We start from the raw sequence: 20,937 nt of genomic DNA, 5'->3' as shown, positions 1-20,937 counted from the left end.
TCTTAAATGGTCTTAAAAAGTCTTTAGGTTTGAGTTTGTGAAGCCTGCACTCTCCATGTCTAGTCAAAACCTCCTACTTAAATTTATTTTTTTTTAATAAACTGCTGAAAATGTGTCCTGCAGATGAGCCAAAGTTCAGTCCACTTGGTCCATCCATCTATTATCTCTGGTTACCTTTTATTTTATTTGACTGACTCAGCTTTTCCTCCCTTTTTTCCCCGTCTCAGGTGACGTGGGGAACTCCTGCCGGAAAAAGAGACGAGTGCAGCTTTAAAGGAAAGAACTTGGAGGTAAGAAAATCAGTCACAATGAACTCCTTCACCGTGTGTTCGGTCTCCCCTTGCGATCTGCTATTTGTTTCACATGTGAGGCAGTAACATGAGCAGAGAGCTGACAAACCTTTCCAGCAGATACAAACAGATTCATCAAGTCTGCAGGCTCCCCGGGGGAACGGCTTCTTCTTCTTCAGTCTGTCTGTTAGCTTGTTGTCATGCCAGCTGTTGTGTCCCTGGGTGAGAAGCCTCTGTAATCCTCCTGCTGCAGTGCACAGCTCTGTCTGTATTACACAAAGCTCTGCAGGCAAACTGCTCTGTATAGCAGACAGGTTTTCCCAACAGCGTTTGAGGAACGGTTTCTGTCAAACGGTCTGTGGAAGCACCGACTCGGATAGAGAAAGTCTGCAGAAGTGCAAGATTTAAGTCTTCTGGGTTTGGATTTGCGTGGAAAGTTATTAGCATTTTTTCTGTCCATTCATCATTCATTCTTTGTTCAGACTGTCTGATGGTACATTGTCCGGATGTCAGTTTATCCATCCATCCATGTAGTGTCCATCCGTCTAATTTCCATCTATCACTTTTTTATCCACTGATTGATTGATGATTGATCACTCGCTTTTTATCCATCTTTGTCCATCCGTCTACTCCTCCACCCATTATCTGTCTTTCAGATGTTTTTATCCATCCAGGCCTTTTCCACCAATCTATCCCTCTATTTATATCATCATCCCTCTTTTTTCATTTATCCCTTGTTTTATCCATACATCCATTCCTCTTTTATCCATTTGTTCATACTTATATCCCTCTTCTTTATGCATTTATCCATTCCTCTATTTTTGTCCATACATACATCCATTTTTCACTCATTTGTCCATCATCCCTCTTTTTTTATTCATCTGTCCATTCATCCATCCATCACTCTTTTCTTTTTCATCCACCCACCATTAAACTGTTCAGTATCTATTTGTTGGAGTTTTTTTCTTATCTATAAATCATCTGTCCTTTCATTTATTATCTGTCCATTCATCCCTCCTTTCTTCCCTGCCTCTTCATACCGGCTTGCAGTTTTTGCGGGTTCCATGTTTAAAGCTTGTTTGCTGTACAAATGCATTTAAAAATCAGACTGAGGACTGGAAACATGTCAGAATATCGATGTAAAGTTACCGTGTGTGAAGCGTGGCCGTGTCGTCGATATCTGCTCTCGGACTGTAACTTTACAGCGATTAAATTCTTTCAGCGGCTTGTTGAAATGTCTTTTGACTTTCTACGTTCACCGCTCTCTCTCTTTTGTTTTCATCCAGACCGATTGCTTCAATTACATCAAAATTCTCCTGCGGCTCAATAGCACTCATCTCTATGTGTGTGGTACCTACGCCTTCAGTCCCGTCTGTGCCTACATAGTAAGTATCGATCTCTCAGTCTGACCTTTGTTCACATCCAGAAGTGAACACATCTGTCGTATAGCAAAAAAAACCCCCAAAAAAACAACTTTTTCCTCCTTTTACTATAGCACGCTTGAAGTTGGACTTTTTTTTTAAAGATAAGTTCAGTCGCGTTTATCCTCTGAGTCCTTGTTGGATTTTTCTCCACATAAAAGTACATCCTGCTGAGGTTCAGAAGCTCCCAGAAAGAAAGAAATGGATTTATCAAGTATGGCAGGAGTGAAGGCGACTATCAGAAGACATGACCTCGACTTTTACTGTTAGTGCTTCAGCTAAGCTTGGAGGCCGCTCTGCTTTTAAACAAGAGGGAATTAACCTCCCGGCTTTGACGTCAAAGTGGAGGGAAAACACGGCCTGGCTCGGATTGGAGATGACTTGGCAGGACATTGGGCCCTGAACTGGGATTCCAACACCCAGTATGTCCTTTCTGGGCCTACAGAAGCACTCGACAAAACAGTGTGTGGGTGTGTGTGTGTGTGTGTCTCCGTCTAATCATTTCTAACAATATAGTCCCCGAGATGCCGAATATCACCACTGATGAATAGTTTGTTTTTGAAGGCGCTAGTCCAGACAGACACGGGGGACTTTAGGAGAAATGTAACAGGACACTGAGACACTAAACAATCAGGATGAAAGACACAAACTGAAACAAGCTCAGAGTAAAACATCTGATATGGAAGAGACGGGAGAGTGTCGACCCGAGCCAGGGGCGCCACTTGTATGTTCCTGTCAGACCCTATCATGGGAACAAGTTGTCATTACTGCAACTTACCCACATCAAAGTGCTGTTTAGATGTGGGGAAAACAGCATTACAGCCGTCAGTAACTTTCTTACTGACGGCTATAATGTTACTGTAACCCTTCCTCAGTTTGCAGAAGTTTCCGTTTCATTCAACAGCTGACTGAGGTTCTCGCATTCAGATGTGATTGGTGATTAAATGTCCCATCGTACCATTTTAACACAAATAAAGGTGTGGATTTCTGACTGAGCGCTTCTTAATCTATTCTGCTGTGAGTTTGTAGATTTGTTGGTGCGAGAGCCTCGGTTTTAAATTATTTTTGAAAGAAAAGAAGCTTTTTGTTTTGTTTTTTTGCTAGAAAATCTTTTGTGCAAGCCACCTACAGATGCACTTAGCAGAACTATAATGTCATTTTGGTTTTTTATGAGTGCTCACTTTAATCTTACCATTGACTATGAAATGGGGGGGGGGGGAATGTGTTCCTCAAGTAGGGTTGGAGCTTCGGACCCAAAACATGTGAAGCGATTGAACGATTCCCGACATTTACGCGTCTCTAACCAGAGTTATTGTTGCTGAAGTCGAGACAAAGTTCATCAAAGGACATGCCGTTTAATGCGTTTACTGCCTAAAAAACAAAATAAATTGCCATCAAAGGATCCTGAGATCAAACATCCAGTTTTAAAGAAATTGGGAAAATCTGGAGGAAAAGAACTGAATCACGATCAAGCTAGTTAGCTGTGTGTTCAACCATCAGAAGTTTAGTCTTTCATCTGTTTGTGAACTGTGTCCAGACCACCGACTGTGCTTTGAGCTGTTGAATCGCACGGCACACGAGATCGGACAGTGACACAGTGCTGCCCCTCCCAAACCTGTTGCTGCACGCCGTCGTTGACTTGGTGAAAGACGGGAGCTACGCTTCTACCTCTCATTCAAGAAACATTCATCAATGATGGCGATATTTATCAGATGGCGAATGAACATCTGATGATATGAAGATCTAAATGGATTCCTCTTGGGGTTTGTTGCTATAAGTTTAGAAAATGAGTCGGCCATGGGCGAGTATGAGATGTTCGCGCTGTAACAGCCGTGAGTTAAAGTGTGGTTTGTAATCACAATCTCATAAAATGTTGCCATCAAATGAAGAGGAGTGACATATACAAAAACTATGACAATGACTTGGCTTTAGTTAATAGTGTTGGCTCCGACGAAAACTGAAATTGAGAAAACGTCTTCGTTAATTTAAATAAATAAAAACGGTAATTAATGGGGGAAAACTACAACTAACTGAGACTGTATTGTGTGTTTATAAAACCAACTAGAATATATTGAAATTAGAGATATATCCTTGTGTTTATGAATCGATCAGCCTTTCGAAATGATGTGAAATGAATTTATTTTGTTTTCCCCAAACAAACAAGCAGTTTATGTCGTCAAATTATGGCACTCCATACTTCACCTAGTGGCACTTGTGCCGTTCTGCAACAAAAATTAAACAAAGTATAAACACAAATAAAACTGCTACTATAACTAATAAAAACCAAACTGATTTATAATTTTAAAAAATCTGAACTGTTATAACCCTGCAAAGTTCCTAGAAAGCTGAAGCCGAGCACTGAGCCAAAGTGTGTAAAATGTGCAGGTTTCCACGCTGCCGGGCGTGTACGGTGTGTGTCCTAGTGGAGGAAATGAGCTGGACGCCTGCGGGCTCACCCTCACCTCGCTCATTTCGCTGCCACCCGGCCTCTCCCTGATCGCATCTTTCTTCCCCCCCCCCCCTCCATTCGTCCCCAGAACACGTCCACGTTTACGCTGGCGAGAGACGACGCGGGCGAGGTCGTGACAGAGGACGGGCGGAGCCGCTGCCCTTTTAACCCGGAGTACAAATCCACCGCCATCATCGTGGGTACGTAGTAAGACTCTCGCTTCTCATGAACGGCTTCCTCCCGGGAGCGGGCAGGAAGCGGCTTTGATGTGAGCGCCGTCCTTTTGACTCGCCGATGAGCCGCGATGTGGCTGCTAATGTCTGCCTGCGTCAGAGCGTCTAAGTAGCCGGAAGTAAAGAGTAAGAGGGGTTTTTTGTTTTTAACATGCGATTAGTGAATAATTAACCCTGATGCTGTGGGAGTGGGTTTTATTCCCTCACTCCCTGCTCTGTTACAGAGCTTACAGTGACTTAAAGCACTTAGTCTGATAAGCTGTGCATGGCAGATGCGTTCATCTCTGAAATGGTTATCTTTGCACCAGAAAACTGCATGTCTGGGACAAAGGAGACAAGCATCAGGTTCTTTAACATCTGAGGAATCTCGCCAAGCTAATCGCCATTGAACTGGAAATAATTATTCATGCTTTTGTTTCCTCACATTCGGATTGCTGCACTATTCTCGCGTCAGATCGTTCTGTTTATTGGCGCCGACACTCTGGAAATCCATTTCTTTGGACGTGCAGTCTTGTTTTTCTAAGTTTTGGCACCAGTTTTTGGTCTTTAAAGGTACTATACAAAATAAAGTTTTACTTTAAAGTTTAGTAACAGTGGATATGAAGCGTGAACACCCCTGTTAAATACTTAAATAATACTTAAATCCCCAAAAAAAGAGACCAAAATGAATAAATTATCTACATTTACTTTGGAGTTTCAACAATCAACTAAACTTTTGGGAATGATTGGAGAAAAAAACTTCAAACCTTTTCTAGTGCTTTGTTTTCATTTAAAGTGCTCAGTCTTCTTGAATACATGCCGACTCTGTATGCTGGTAGACGGCTACAATATATGCAGAATATATGTCACAGTATTTGTGGGAAACGTTTCGAGTCGACTTATCCCGAAAACCTGCATCGTTAACAGAGCTGTTCACACTTTGGAGAGCCTCTCCCAATCAGGACAAAATTGGTCAGTTCTGATCACTTGCTGATTGATCGGTCCATCAGTTCGGTAATGTTTGTTCTCCCCTTCCAGACGGGGAGTTGTACACCGGAACCGTCAGCAACTTCCAAGGGAACGAGCCGGTCATTTACAAAAGTCTGGGTCAGGGAACGGCACTGAAGACGGAGAACTCTTTAAAATGGCTTCAAGGTGAGTGTGTGTTTCTCATTCCCCCCTGCATGTCCTCCATTAGGTAGCAGCCGCAACAGATAAGCTCTGAGAAGCAGCCGTCATTAGTGAGGCAAAGTCACTAATGGGAGCAAAGACGAGCCTCGGTAGATCGGTCCTATCGGCAGCAGCACTTGCACATCAAAACGGCATCAGCCGACCGCTGCTGGAGTTTTTTTTTTTTTTTCTTTTTTCCTGCACGCTGCGCACAATTAGGATGGCTCTTGTCTTTTGATCTCCTGGTAATCTGTGCAGAGTGGTCCTGATGAGGCATCTGAGTGCAATTACACAGAGCATCCTGTTTCCTCTACTTTCTCCGGACTCTGAGATACGACTTTCCAAACTTTTCTTCTTTTTTTTCCCCCCCTCCAGCTTAAAGCAAATATTCCACGTTCAGTCCATAAGCGACAAAGGCAGAACCCCTTTGTGCGACTAAATGTTTCTGTTGTTTCTGTGTTTCTGTCAGATCCCGTCTTTGTTGGGTCGGCCTTGATCGAGGAGAGCCAGCCGGCGAGGAACCCCGTGGGCGACGACGACAAGATCTACTTCTTCTTCAGCGAGGCGGGGAAAGAGTTCGACTTCTTCGACAACACCATCGTCTCGCGGATCGCTCGCGTGTGCAAGGTAAGGCGCGGGAGTGTCGCACGACTTTGGAAAAAAAAAAACAAAACAAAAGACAGACTCAAACTTCCTGCCTGTAATCCTCAAAACAAGCCGGGTCCACTCCCGTGTCGGAGCTCGTCCGTCCACATTTAACAAGATGTCACGCTAGTGTGGATGTAACAGGGGGAGACAATTGTTGGCGAGTTGAAGCTTTTTCTGTACAAACATGTTTTCAGCAGATTTTTGTTCCTTCTTGTCTGAATCATCATCGCCACCCCTCTCCTCCTCCTCCCTCTTTCCAGTTTCTCTGCAATGTCATCTTCCCCCCTCCTTCCATCTCCCTCGCAATGTCAGCTGCACTCGTCCATCCCACCAGGCTCCTCGCCTTTCACCAGCAGCCCTTTGAGCTTTGCAGGAGTTATTAGTATTCAAGGGTGCTTGCAGGAAAATGAAATGGTTTTTTTCTTATTTTTCCCCGTCTTTCTGTTGCAGGGAAAACATACAAACTGGCTACCCGTTCCCCCCCCCTCCCTTTTCTTTAGCTGTTTCTTCTACGTTGATCTGTCCACCTTTTCAGACTTTTACCTCTTTTCCTCCGTCTTCAGGGATGCAAAACGGCTTGATAAACACCCGTTCAGCATCCCTGTTTCTGACTGATGCCTCTTTTTCTATTTCTTTTTTGGCGGAGGCGATGATGTGAGGAATCACGGAGACAGCATGTAATCTCAAGAGACAGCCTAATGACTTAGTCCTGCAAGGCTCTGGTAGTCGGGGGCTGCGCCACCTCCAGCAGCAGAGCACCTCCCGGCTTCTATATATGGAAATCATTGGCAGACTGTGGCGACTCGCTGCAGTTCAACTGTGCGACGCAGAGAGAAGAATAGCTTTCTCTGCTCTGTGAAGCACCTTTTTATTTTGCTGGAATGCAGCTGCTGTCGTTTTCCTTTGACGTCTTTTCAGACGCCACTTTACAGTAGGCCTGCTTGGTTTGCTCACACGTCTACGAGTGTTGTTTAAAAAGAGATGAGTCATAAAAATGAACGTGCTTTTGTCAACTTTTTACACTGCCTCCAAAGGCTCAGCTGGGTAATAAAGTATACATTTTCAGTCTTTGCTAAATATACTAAAGACACTCAAGGAAAATGGCTCATTCTTATTTGTGTGTATTTGGGGTGACATCACAAGAGGCAAAACGATGGTGGAGAACCGACTCCCAACAGAATCTGATAGATTCTGAAGCACACTAAGGAAATGTATATGATAAGGAGTTAATCTAAAGATAATTGATCTTATAGATCAACTAGCGATTCATTGATAAGCAGCCATTTTCTTAAAAAACTGAGTTTTTTCTTGCATCAAGACGGCCGGCTGTCTTTCCATAACGTAAAAGTCTAAAAAATGAAAAAAACAGTTTCATAACACGCCGATGCATCTCGGCTAAATGATCGTTATTAAGTTAATAACTTAAAGAGATGGTCGAGTGTTTATATATCAAAACAGAACCACATAAAGTGTGTGTTGCATCCCACACCGGACTCCGTTTGGACCGTTCCTCCTTTCCGTTCTGGTATGGCCCCGCCATCTTCATCTCTGTATCGATTGTTGCGGTTTAAGGACGACTGCAACACTAAAGGAAAGTTTAAGCAGATGCAAGCCTGTCAATGATAAATTGTCCCAGAAGTTATTGCGATAAACAATAATAATGTTGTTTTTAGACCATTTTTAATAATATAATGGTAATGGAGTAATAATGGAAGTGTATTCTCAAAGATCAATAAACATTGATTATTATGTCATGTTATGGTTATGTCCATCTCAGTCATTGGTGCAGCAGACATTTGCATCGCTCCTCTGTGAACAGGCAGAAAGCATAACAATCCTCCATCTCTCTCCGTTTATTAAGCCTAGTTTAGGTTGGAACCTGGTTTTATACGTCGTCTCACTCACGTCAGCATGCGCTTAGAAAGAAGACGGGCTTCTTGTCAGGTTGCATCAACAAAAAGGAAACTTCTACTGCTTTTTTTGACGTTATTCTAACTACCGTTTCAGCAGGCAAACTTCGCAGCTTACAGTCGGTTGTTTTCTCCCTCTTTCCCCATCTATTCCCCTCCCTTCTCCCACTCCCTCCTCCTGGTGTTTATTCAGGTGCGTTCACTCAGGAACTGTGGGGGGAGGGGCTTGTGCCGGGGAGCATTTCCTTACGATATGGAAGTGTTGAACACGCCTTCGTTTATCAGAACTTTTCAAAGTTGGGTAACGCAGTGCTGCTTTCTTTTGTTTGTTTTGTTTGTTTTTGGAGGGGAGCTGCCAGAAAGGCCATGGCTGAAATGAATGACAAAGCAGAGCGTTGTAACAACAGCTGAGGGGAGGAACGCAGTCAGCTCGTTAGACGGACGGCCTCCTGATTGGCTGCCGGGTTCTGCAGCTGCCAGATGGTTGTTGTAGGGTTTTGTTTTTTTTTTTTCTTTGTGTTTTATTGTCTCATCTCAGGTGGTTTACTCCTCGTAGCCGTCACGCAGGAGTAGTTTCTCGGATTTTGAGGCGATTGCTCATATGTTCTCCCTGCTGGCCGTGTTTGTGGAGGAGTGTCCTTCAGACTCATGTTTACAAGCTGAAAATGAGAAGTGCTTATGGGAGTATTTTATGTCAAACTCAGAGGGAATGAGTGTTTCATCTCGGTGTAGGAGTCGTCGTAAGGAGAAACACCCAATCAGTTTCAAAGCTGTAAATATTAACAGCATCAGTCCTCCCCAAGAAAAATAAATAACAATTTCCCAGCATGACACTGTACTCCTTCTTTTTTAAATGTTTTGTAACTTTGATTTCCACTTATTAAATTCCATAAACCTCTAATCCATGTTTTTAATTGCTGTCCATCCCTTTTATTTCATTAAAGAGCCCATAGTAACCAATGTTTTCAATCATTTGACCTCAGCAGCACCCGCTAAAGGAAAGAGGATGACTTACACGGATTTGATCCAAATGTTGTTATAGTCATATGTTCCAATCAGGATTTTCCTATTGACGGTTTTTCAGTGGGAGGGGTCTTCTGATAAAAATGCAAATGTCTAAAAATGCAACTACAAATCTCTCAAAGCAGCTGAAGGATTGTGGAAAATACAGAGGCAGGGACTGGAAGCACCTGCATGTCTCACCTTGTGTTTCTCTCCAAGGTTTAGCTGCACTGCAGTAAATTAGCTGTAACAATATAAGACTGTAGATGGACTGTAATTACTAAACTTTAAACTCTTAAATCTTAAGAGTTTGCAGCTTAAGCCCAAATTCAGCAGATTCAGAGGCCAAGACCTGCTGCTCCAACCACAGTGGCTACACCGTTTCCTGCTGGTATCTGATGAGAGTTAAACTCTAAGCCTGACACGACCTCTCTCCTCTTGACCTCCATCCCGTCTTATCACCGACAGCTCCGCAGACCCCGTCAGAGGGAGCAGAGATCAGGCGCTCGCCGAATTAATAAACCTCCAGTGATATTCCGCAACTTTTCCTTCCAGGGCGACAGGGGAGGTGAGCGGGTTCTGCAGAAGAAGTGGACCACCTTCCTGAAGGCCCAGCTCCTGTGCTCGCTCCCCGACGACGGCTTCCCCTTCAACATCATCCAGGACATGTTTGTCCTGAAGCCCACCGGAGACAGCTGGGAGAGCACGGTCTTCTACGGCGTCTTCACTTCCCAGTGGTGAGACTCGTGATGCGTTCAGTGGTTCTGTGCGTCTGCTTTCCTCTGTTTGAAGGGGCAGTATTACGTAAAGTTGACGGTGGTTTTTTTTTTTTTTTTAGCTTTACATCATATTGTAATGTTATTTCCTGATCAAAAACATGATTCTTTCGTGCAAGTTTAAGAAATTCCTTAATGCAACCAAACCCCTGGGTGGATCTAACTCCGCCTTTGAGGACGAAGCTCCTCTTCTGAGCTTCCGCCTCGCAGAGCATGCATCCACCGCGACCCCCTCACTCAGCTCCTTCAGACTAGCCAGCTCCAATTAGCCAACACCTGGTGGAACTGCCCATCTGCTGAGCTCATCATATGAGCTGCTTCTCCGTTAAAATCTGTTCTAAACATTGTTAGAGGGTTAATAAAGAAGTCACGTTGTGACGACTTCCTGAAGGAGGAGTTTCAGAAAGAGCAGACGTTTTTAAAGACACAGAGGCCCAGTTTCAAGGTGTCAAATTAGGAATTAAAATTTCTTTCAACTCATGCTTCATATATGTAGCATTGTATAGTAACTGAATTTAAAATGACTAACTTTATTGTGCCATAGAATGGCTCTATGTGCCTGTAAAACGCATCATACTGCCTCTTTAAATCTCAGGTATAAGGGGGCGTCGGGCAGCTCTGCGGTGTGTGCCTTCAGCATGGCTCAGGTGGAAGCTGCCTTCAACGGCCGCTACAGAGAGGTCAACAGGGAGACCCAGCAGTGGTACACCTACAACCACCCAGTACCTGAGCCGCGGCCCGGAGCGGTGAGTCACTTTAGTTTTAGAAGCCTTTTAAAATCGCAGCAGTAATGACGCACGAAAAGGCAAAAATACTGTGGCACTAAATGACTCAAACCTTCAAAATGTTGACTATCTAGACCACTTTCTTTAGGCAATCAGTAGACACAGGCTCAAAAGGAGCAACAAACGGTTGAATTGGCTGCTTTTTAAAATTTAATTAATGGCACCAAAATGGTTGAATGCAACCAAAAGCCACAGGCTAATATATATTTAGCGTCTCTCTGTTATAAAGAGTAATTTGTGGTCGGGCCTTTAGCTTTTTCACATTCTGTCCCATTGCAACCACAAATTCAATCCATTTTATTGGGACTTCATGCCACCATGTATAATTAGGAAGTGAGAGGAGGACGATACGTCGTCTTAAAAATCTTTCTAAATAAAATCTATAAATATGGTGTGTGTTTGTATTAAGATCTCAGCCGGCCTCCCACCACCACTTCTGGAGCCACTGCAAGTATAGCTGCCATGTCTTTGCTCATCTAGAAATTTGGTTTTTGTCTTGATTTTTTTTTTTTTCCTTTGCAAACCAGACGACACTGAATCTGATTGGACAGTTAGCAATCTGTGAAGTTTTATTTTCTGGCTGTATGTTTGGAGTCCTTGTTCTTCTGGAAGATGAATCCCAGCCCAAGCCCACCAATCCATCAGTTTCATCAGATGAAATGAAGTCTGAGATACTTGAAGTTTTGATTTTGTTCATAACCTAAACTCTGAGGCCTTTGAAGTCTGTTTATGAATTAGAAGCTGTTAGCACAGCTAGCTGAAGTTAGAAGTACTAACCCTGAAGCACTAATCAATCATTAGTTCTGCTAATGCTAAGGCACTACACCAACACTGAGTAGCGGAAGCTAATGCTAAAGCGCCAAAATTCAAATTATTTCTGCCCTTGAAAGACTACAACCCTCGAGCTCATGTTTAATTTTGACTGTGTAATTTTGTGTTCTACTTTGCCCTTAGATATTGTACCTTGTTCTCTACTGTCTGTTTCATTTTGGTCATGTATGTTTCCTATTGTTGTTTGAAATAAAAATGGAGAGAACTTGAGAGGAAATGGAGCTATGACGTAAACAGTCTTCACCCACTTCAAAATAAGAGCATGAATATAAACGTCCAACTACTTTTGAATTAAGTCAGTGACCAAAACTTCAACACAGACGTCAACCTTTATTCAACTGCAAGGTTAGAAAGCAGCCAAATAAATTTGTGCTTCAGAATTTATCTACAAAACTTAATTTAAGGAAAGCTTTTCAGATTTGGCAAAAGTGCTAAATCGAAAAATTAGCTGTGCTGTTAATGGATTAGCAGGGCTATTTAGGGGTGTCAAAATTCCTTCTACTTGATAACTATGCACAACTTTGTGTTGAATTGTCTTATAAGTTGAAGTTTCTAGTTGCAACATGACAAAATTCGAAGGTGTATGAATGCTTTTGCAAATCACTCATAACTTGTAACTTCTCACATTTCCCTCCACAAAGTGCGTGACGAACCACGGCAGGCAAATGGGCATCCAGTCGTCCTTGCACATGCCCGACAAAGTCCTCAACTTCGTGAAGGACCACTTCCTGATGGACAGCGTGATCCGCAGCGCCCCCCTGCTGCTGAAACGCAGCGTGCGCTACACCCAGATTGCTGTGCACAAGATCCAGGGGATGGAGAGGGCTTACGACGTCCTCTTCATCGGAACAGGTGCCGCTTGGAGAGGAGAAAATAAACGGCCTTGTTGGAAACCCTCTCCGCTTAACGCCTCTGTTCTCCTTCCTCCTCCTTCTCCTCTCTTCCAGATGATGGAAAGCTTCACAAGGCCATCAACGTTAACGATAAGATGCACATCATAGAGGAGATGGTTCTGTTCGCAGAGCCGCAGCCCGTGCAGCACATTGAGCTGGACCCTCAGAGGGTACGTCACGTCGCTAATATGAACGAATGGAGAAACTGGGTAAAATTAAACCGTAATAGGCTTGTATTAATCTCTCCATCAGTTTATATAAAGTGTTTAGTAATGTTTTTGGTTACACTGATAAGAAGGTGAAATGACTCCAGATATGTTCCCATCACAGCAGCCTTTCCCATTGAATTTGCTGTAAGCTAAAGCGGCGCCTGGAGGAGAGTTTGTTGCACTCTGAGCTAAATTTCATTACCTCTACTCTCCTTATTGCATAAAGACGTCTCTCCGGGTCACAGCTGCCAAACTGCAATCTTATCTGCAATTCTATAATTCTAATAAAACCAAGAATATTTATTATGAGTAAATGCTCAGCAGAGATGGAAAAGCCGGACCGTGAAGAGCGTGAACTGAGTTGGACTGAGGGGAACTCGTTTGTTTTCCATTGCTGATATGAAAACTGTCACTGCTGCGAACAAAGAGCTTTCCAGCCCCGACATCGCGAACATGCATGTCTGGAAACACGATCGCGGCGTTGTGAAAACTGAAACCAGCTGGCCAGACTTGATTCGTTAGCCAGATTAGACTCTTCTGTTTATCTGGAGTAATTGTTTCAGTACGACGTTCCTGTTTGGAAATCAGAAACCCATAACCAAAAGCAGATTGCCTCCTCTGCCCTGCGTTTAACTTTCTTGTGTCACGCACACTCTGAAAGCTCATTTTCTTCTCTGCCCTCCTCTGCAGGGTCTGCTGTTTGTGTCGTCGCACTCGGGCCTGGTGGAGGTTCCCGTGGCGAACTGCTCCAACTACCTGAGCTGCGGCGAGTGCGTGTTGTCCAGAGATCCGTACTGTGCCTGGACGGGGCGGCTGTGCCGGGATGTCAGGATGGCGCCGCCCGACAGGTGAGAAGTCCCACACAGACGGTCACTTTAAAAGAGAAAAGAGATGGAAGTATGTCGTCTCCACTTTCTTTGTTTCACCAAAAATTGTAACCAAAAAAAAAAAAAAAAGCAATGAACAGGCATTCCAGGAAGTTGCGATCGCGGCTGTTGTAAGTTCAGTCATAATTTACAAATTGTGACAAATCACCTTAACGTTCTTTCCACATCACTGCAACTCTGCTGAATTTTGACCAATCATCTTAGCCCCCTTCTAATTTAACTTCATGTTTCATGACATCTGTTGAAAGATGAATCTGTAAGGTAAAAGCGTGTGTAATGGTAATTATTTTTCACTTTTTGTGGTGTTTTGCTGCTGTTTTTATTTATTTAAACATAGTATTTTTGCAGTGATTGCAAAATGCTCGCACACAGTGTGACATCACCTCTGCTTTTAACATGGTTAGTAATGACTCACAAAAGAATAATCGGGGGGTGGGGGGAATATCATCTTAAATTATAGCTCTTGAAAAGAAAGCAAAATTACATTTTAAAATCAGAGATCAGAAATCAGTTCCAAAATCCTGAGCGTTGCGTCTCTAAATGTCATTTGAAATAACTAAATAGTTTCAGTTTATGTCACCAGATCAGAATCACATAATCTTGTCATTGCTGTGAACCTTTCACCCAGACATTTTTATGACGTAAGCATCAAATGTTCAGTCGTACGCTTGGAAAGAAAAGCTGCTTTTAGAAGAACATTGTGCTCTGAGTCGTGATGACAAAGCTATAAAAGTGGCTCTTAAACTGAAAGAGTTGGTGATGAAAGGTTACCTCTTACTCCAGGCTGCCTGCCCTCACCTTGTTGTTGTTTTTTTGTGTTTGGTATGTTTTCTTCCAGCCACTGGCAGCAGGACGTGGAGGAGGCGGACACATCAGCGATTTGTAACTCAACCGTTCCCTTCATCAGATCTGCCAGACCAGCAGCCTCCCGTGAGTGTGTTCTGCCCCGACGAAGCGGTCTCTAATTTAAGTCCCGCCAGTCACTTCGCAAACTCGACAAACAACCAGCACTTGGACCTGAAATAACGTGTCGGCCCTGAGCACAAAGACGGCTAGCAAGCCTTGCGCGAGTCAACAAATGCTGCACTTGTGAACAAATATACCAGCTGAATAATTTAGCATTTAGAAAATGTTGCCGAGTTCAAGTTTCAGACTCCAGCTGCCAGAAAAAACAAGACGAGTAATTAATGACTTTCCTTTCTAAGCCACGAGAGACCTTTTCTTTTTTTCCAACTTGTCAAAATGTAAAGTTAATCGCTGGTTTTCACAAGTGTTGACTGTATGTTGATTTTGTAAGTCATTATTCTTGTGTTTTTATGATGTAAAGCACTTTGAACTACCTCGCTGCTTAAATGCGCAATATAAGTAAACTCGATTGATTGATTAGGCCAAGATTAATAAATATATTTTTAAGCAAATTTTGGAAACTTCTGCAGCAGGAACAAATCTGGTATTAAACATGACATGGAATTATATCAGAGTTTTAGTTTTTCGATTGATTTACTGACATAAGTTGGTCGTCTCAGGAGTATTTTGTGATTTCTTCAAAAGAACCTGAAGTCTTTTGAACATTACTATTATAAATCAACCTCCTCCTTCCTTTTTACCCAGGTGGATCCCGCTGTAAGACCATTACGGTCCCGGCCAACACGTTTCGCGTCCTGCCCTGCAAGCTGCGGTCCAACTTGGCTCAGAGGAAGTGGCGTTACAGCAAAGACGCCAGCCAGTTCCTGTACGAAACCCCGGAGGGGAACCTGGTGGTGGTGGCCCAGTCCGACCGCACCGAGACCTACGAGTGCTGGTCGGAGGAGGAGGGCTTCCGCCAGCTGCTGGCCAACTACTGCGTCAGGGCGGAGCCCCGCCAGGAAAGCACCACCCTGATTGGTCACTCGCGCACGCCTCACGTGGTGCCGGACGAGACCATCATCCTGCCCGGCGAGTCCCGCTCCGGGCAGGCCCACACCAAGACGTACTGGAACGAGCTGATCGTGGTGTGCGCCCTGCTGGCCTTCTCCCTCGTCGTCTTCTCGCTGTTCGTCATCTACAGGAACCGAGATCACATGAAGTCCGTGCTGAAGCAAGGCGAGTGCCCCAACATGCAGCAGAAGAAGGCCCGCATAGTGGGGAAGCCCACGGAGAGCTTGCCCCTGAACGGGAACACCATCCCCGTCTCCACTTCGGACCACAAGGGCTACCAGACGCTAAACGACAACTACATCTGCAGCACGCCCACACACGAGTCCTCGCCGGAAAACAGCAAGAGCTTCTCGGAGGCGTCCGACCGGCGGCCGCTCAGCGCCAAGGAGAGCCACGTGGAGTACTCCCCGACCTGCCCGCGACCCCGAGTCAGGCTGGGCTCGGAAATCAAGGACTCCATCGTATGAGGAGCGCCACTTCTCTGTGTGTTTTCTTTTGTTTGTTTGTTTCCCCAAAAACGACGACATCCTGCATCTCCCATGAGCGATACGGGCCACCGAGGGAAGGAGCGACGACCCTGACTTCCTCCCTGCATCACAGCACATCTTTTTACTTTCAGCCATCTTGCTTCTGTGATCAGTCGCGGAGGTCATTTCGTTTTCCACTCCGGTCTGGTTTGCTGCGGAGGGTACACTCCAGGTTTCCACAAGGATAACAAACCACGGCAGCTGCTAGGATCAGACACCATCGTATCTTTTGAGCCTTTTCTGACGGACGCTCACAAATTATGAGCGTGCAGGCTAAGGAGTGAGGTGACACGGGGAAAGCAGTTTTAAAAACAACGGCATCTTTTCTGGTACGTTAATCGTCATCGACAGTTGCCCAGCCTTGCACAACTCTTGTTATGCACACAGAACCAAGCTACAGCTACACGGTGACCAAGAGTTCAGGGTAAGGTGGAGGTTATATACAAGTACTTCATTGTCATTAAGTTCACCGCACATTTTGTTCCCTTTCTGCCGAATAAAAACGTTAATGACTGTTTGAGGAGAATCCACTACATGACGAACAACTGCAACGTAAAGAAGAGGGGTCAAACAGAAACGTCGGCTTCGATGCCTAAACGCTGTCGTTTACCTCCTGAATGTACGCTGTGGTGAAAACGCGGTCCGTCTCATCTGGAGCGGCTCTTTCTTTAGAGTCTAAATAAGAAACGTTTCACATGTGGGTGAACGAATGGACCTAGATGCTCAGTGTTTCAGACTTTACATTGAGAGGCTAGCGGCATAGCGAAATGGGGAACATCTCCACCTCTCCATATATTCAGGGCAGGACTGAAACCATCATGTGTACTGTGCCAAAAAACAAACAAAAAAAAAGAAACGCCAACCCAGAAATAACTTGATTGTCTTATCTAAATGCAATAGTGCCATCCTGTCATGACCATCTCATGGTTCCTGTTAGCATTGATCAACGTCAAAGAGCACATGGTGGCGAACCCAGGGCCAGGGTTCCACTGGAAGTTTCGTGGCACTAATAATAAATAAATGTGAAGATCCACTTTTTTGCTTTTTTGGGAGAATTTTTCTCTAAGACTGTTAGCTCATAGCAAACTGTGAAGAATGTGTTGAGCAGAATAACCGATCTTCATGTGAGGGGGGCCAAAGGATTTGACGCGCCGTGCGTACTTGCCGTGTGGCCGTCAGTCTTTTCCGTTTTCCTTCTGCCTTCGTTCTCACAATGCAGGTGTTAGCTACAGCTAAGCTTAGCTAGAGATACAGACTTTTGGGTTGGTTTTAGCTTTATGCTAACGGCTTCAAAAATGACGTTCCTGAAGAAAGAGATTGAATCTGGCGCCCTACTGGTCTGAATGTAACTACATGATGTACGGTGATTTTAGGCCCCTTGAACTCTGTCATGCGTTTTCATGTTACAACCAGAAATGAGATATTTTTGGGGATTTTTTACCAGACTTATCAACACAATGTAGCATAAAATAGCTTAAGCTCTGTAAGTGGACAGAGTACCTGAATAGAAAATGTAAAGTCTTGCCACAGATTTGTGAAAAACATTCGGAAACCTAGGTATCATTTTCCTTTAGTTTCACAGCTACATACTTACCTGGGGTTCCACAAACTAATCCCAATAAATTCCAGTCAGGTTTGCAGTTGTAGCATGGCGTGGCAAAGTCCAAGAGGCACAACTACTTCTCTAAGGCACAGTAATGATGTAGATGCAAGGTTTATTCACCCCTAATTTTCCAGGTTACATGTCCTATCCACATGGCATTCACCACACTCAGTCAAAAGCCAAGGTAATGCTAATGTGAAAGCACAGGTAATCAGGGTTAAAGATTTGCACATTTCACTTCACTTAAATCACATGGATGTAAATCCAACTACTGCAATTAGAACTGCAGCATAACTTTGTTTTGGGGGGGGATATCAGTTGAAACAGTGACCAGTGCAACCATCTATAAGCACTGTGTCTCACATGGACCTTTTGAGACTTACAAAAAAAACATAACATGAAATATTTCCAAAGAAATTGAAAGCTGATAACGTTGCCAGTGTGAATCATTTACGATGTGGCAAAGTGTCTTAGAATACACAGTGACTTTAATATGTTGAACAAATAAGAATACAGTATATATTCCAGTATTAAATGGCTATTTTCAACACTAAGCAGATCTGAAGCTGCTCCAGGTGGACAAAGTAACGGCACAGCATACTGCACAGCAATGGCCAGCGTTCCGTCTTTTCCAGGTTGTTTCTTGTGTAAATACAGTTCCTGTGCTAAATATTGTGTGTCGTTACGGGACGTTGTGCAAGATGTGTCGTAGAGGTAGTCTTAAACTAGAGAGTGAACACTGCTGAGTATTTTATTTTTCTGTTTTTGTTTTGTTTTGACATAGTGCTTTACTGCCAACTTGAGCAAACGCACGTTTCACCACACTATCCGTTCAGCACCTTACCTGATTCTAATCAAGCACCTCAAAACAGGATACTTAGTTTTAAGAAAGAAGTTTAAATTTTTTTTTTATATAATTGGCTTTTAATTAGCCTCCAGAATTGTTAAACAACAATCCTTTATTGTTTCAAACAGGAATTTTTGAGTAGCTAAAAAGAAAACGGTTAAAATTTACAAATTGGTAACTGCAGCTAGCTTCTACCTGTGCTAGCTAGTGAAGCTAAAACAAACACTAAAAAGTTGGATAATATTTCACATTGTATTGAGTTGCTAAAAATGTAATTTTAATGCTTGAGTTCTGGTTATAGTTTTAAATTTCATTACTTTTCGGTTTAGTTGTGATTGCTAAAGTTAAGTTAAACACCCACAAATTAACATAGTTGCTACTTAGCTTAGATTCCTAGCCATCTGTCAACAAATTAGAATTTAGGCCAGAAAGAAGTTTTTATTCTTGTGTTTTTATATTTAACACTTCACTACACGACTGAAAATGCAGATTATGGCCATTACATTCATTTTTAGTTATTTTTCCTTCATATTATTTAGTTGAACTACAAAAGTATCTCTAATTAGCTCATGGATGCTGCTTAGCGTGGCTTGCTAGGCTTCTATAAACGAATTTAAATTGAGGGCAAAGAAATTATTTTTTTATATTTAATATTTTACTTGGTGACGAAAAAGTAAATATTTTTAATATTTGTGTTCTAGTGGTATATATTCTATTTAATTTATTTCAATAATCACTCCAAAACTATTTAGCTAATTTAGCTCGTAGCTGTTTTGCATGGTGAAACAGCTATTCCCAGTTTGAATCGAAGCTTTTATTTTTTTCTGTTTATGCATGCATTTTTTTTCCTTAACCTTCTTGAGACGGTGGTTGGGCCTGTAGCTATCTAGGGGTATCCATGACAACTGCTGGCCTACAAACATCATTTTATTGTAATTATTATTTCTTAAGCTTAAATTAAGCCTAATAGTAACTTCTCTGGTTTTGCACTTGCTAAGCAAACACTGTATATTTAAAACTGTAGTGTAGAGACAGAAGCTAGATATTTGCAGCTGTTATCAACAAATGAGTTACTCTCTCAAACATTGTGTACTGCTAGCTGAAACTCAACCAATTTCTTAAAAACAAGAAGATTTGATCAGAGGTGCACAGTAAAAGGAATTCTACAAGTCTTTTTGGGGAGGGGGAAAAAATGTTTGCAAACAAATTGTCTCTGTAACCTGTGTTGAAGTGCTTGATGGTTAACGCTGCCACACAAAGAAATGCCTTTAGCGTTTAGATGCGAAGATTTTCTGCCTTCAGCTGTGTGCTACACTGTACACTATCCAGCAGTGACCTCGTCAACAGAAATGTGGTCGATGGCGTGATTGTAGCCCCGGCGGGCACACTTAACTCCACTACACAACACGGGTCGGTAGCCGATTTACATAATCACCCATGCCGCTTTTATGTTTGCCTACAAACAGAACCGAGAGCCGCTCCACGCTGCAGCCTTGGGTTATGTCAAAAAAAAAAAAAAAAAAAGTTAAAAATACAAATAGAAACACGGAGACAGTCAACAGCATCTTAAGCAATCGGTGTTTTTACTACACACTTGTTAAGCTGCATTACTAAAAAGCTACAAACTGTTTAATGTCACTGGGATAAACCTGTGACATTAACGTGCGAAACACACTCCCTCAGTAATGAAACTGTACTGGATTTGAATGTAGCCGGTTATCTACAGCAGTCTTATTTTCCTAAAAATCCAGGTAATATATATGACTCCACTTTTTTTTTCTTTTTTTTTTTCTTCAGGATTTACGTTTAAAAAAAAAAAAAAATGTCTGAACTACAAAAAGAAACCACTTTAGGAGCACTGGATCCTTTGTGCTGCATGATGTAGTACAGCAGAAAACGTTGCAAAGCACAACTCCAAAACCCTCAACCATGAGACGGAGCATTGGCTCAGCATACTGAACACCGGAAGCTTAGTTGACTGAATAATTAGTAGACAAATGTGGTCTTGCCTGCATGATTTTTTATTTTTTTTTAAACTGTGTATAAATTTGTGAACTGTATTTTTTTGTATTATCGAGATTGTGATTGTTGTTTTTATTGTACATAAAAGGCACTTTATTTTAATTTTTTAAGATAAATGAATAAATTACGTGTTTTTGACACAAAGGTTCAACTGTCTTTTATTCTGGGAAAATACTGAATGTGTTCGAACGAGTCTCTAAGGTCACCAGCTCTGAATAAGTAAGCCTAGAAGAATTAAAGTGGACTTTTAATTGAGAGTCAAACCTGAATCAAGATCTAGGCACTGAAATGCAATATTATTGTTTATGTCTCACTGCTATATTGTACTTTTGGTGGGCAGCAAGCAGTGCGGTTCCAGTTTACACTCTGAAAAATCTTATTCTTTTCTACTGGGAAGGAAAAAAAAAATCTAAACTCTGAATTCCAAGTGAGAAAGCGAGAGATTTCTCAGCCTGACCTCCAAATCCGATGTGGCTCCTGCATCTTTAAACCCAGCAGCAATGAACGTTTTTGTCTCTCAATTGTCAAATCTCTCTCT

General features: G+C 42.8%; 1 protein-coding gene across 3 annotated transcripts in view; it reads left to right on the top strand.

Moving 5' to 3' along the window:
- Positions 1 to 20,200, top strand: part of LOC116718365 (semaphorin-4B) — a 63,771-nt gene extending 43,571 nt beyond the window's left edge. For all 3 annotated transcript variants that reach the window (XM_032560232.1, XM_032560231.1, XM_032560230.1), the window contains exons 4-15: positions 228 to 290; positions 1,577 to 1,675; positions 4,249 to 4,360; positions 5,411 to 5,527; positions 6,012 to 6,169; positions 9,658 to 9,839; positions 10,474 to 10,624; positions 12,136 to 12,346; positions 12,442 to 12,557; positions 13,287 to 13,444; positions 14,322 to 14,413; positions 15,095 to 20,200. In XM_032560232.1, coding sequence (XP_032416123.1) covers positions 228 to 290; positions 1,577 to 1,675; positions 4,249 to 4,360; positions 5,411 to 5,527; positions 6,012 to 6,169; positions 9,658 to 9,839; positions 10,474 to 10,624; positions 12,136 to 12,346; positions 12,442 to 12,557; positions 13,287 to 13,444; positions 14,322 to 14,413; positions 15,095 to 15,867 — 2,232 coding nt within the window. In that variant the 3' untranslated portion in view covers positions 15,868 to 20,200. The remainder of the gene's footprint in view (positions 1 to 227; positions 291 to 1,576; positions 1,676 to 4,248; positions 4,361 to 5,410; positions 5,528 to 6,011; positions 6,170 to 9,657; positions 9,840 to 10,473; positions 10,625 to 12,135; positions 12,347 to 12,441; positions 12,558 to 13,286; positions 13,445 to 14,321; positions 14,414 to 15,094) is intronic.
- Positions 20,201 to 20,937: the final 737 nt, after the last annotated feature.

The sequence above is a fragment of the Xiphophorus hellerii genome, chromosome 4 (genome assembly GCF_003331165.1).
Source record: "Xiphophorus hellerii strain 12219 chromosome 4, Xiphophorus_hellerii-4.1, whole genome shotgun sequence".
In the NCBI taxonomy this organism is placed as follows: Eukaryota; Metazoa; Chordata; class Actinopteri; order Cyprinodontiformes; family Poeciliidae; genus Xiphophorus; species Xiphophorus hellerii.
The sequence above is the reverse complement of the archived record's forward strand: the minus strand, read 5'-3'. Positions and strand labels throughout refer to the sequence as shown.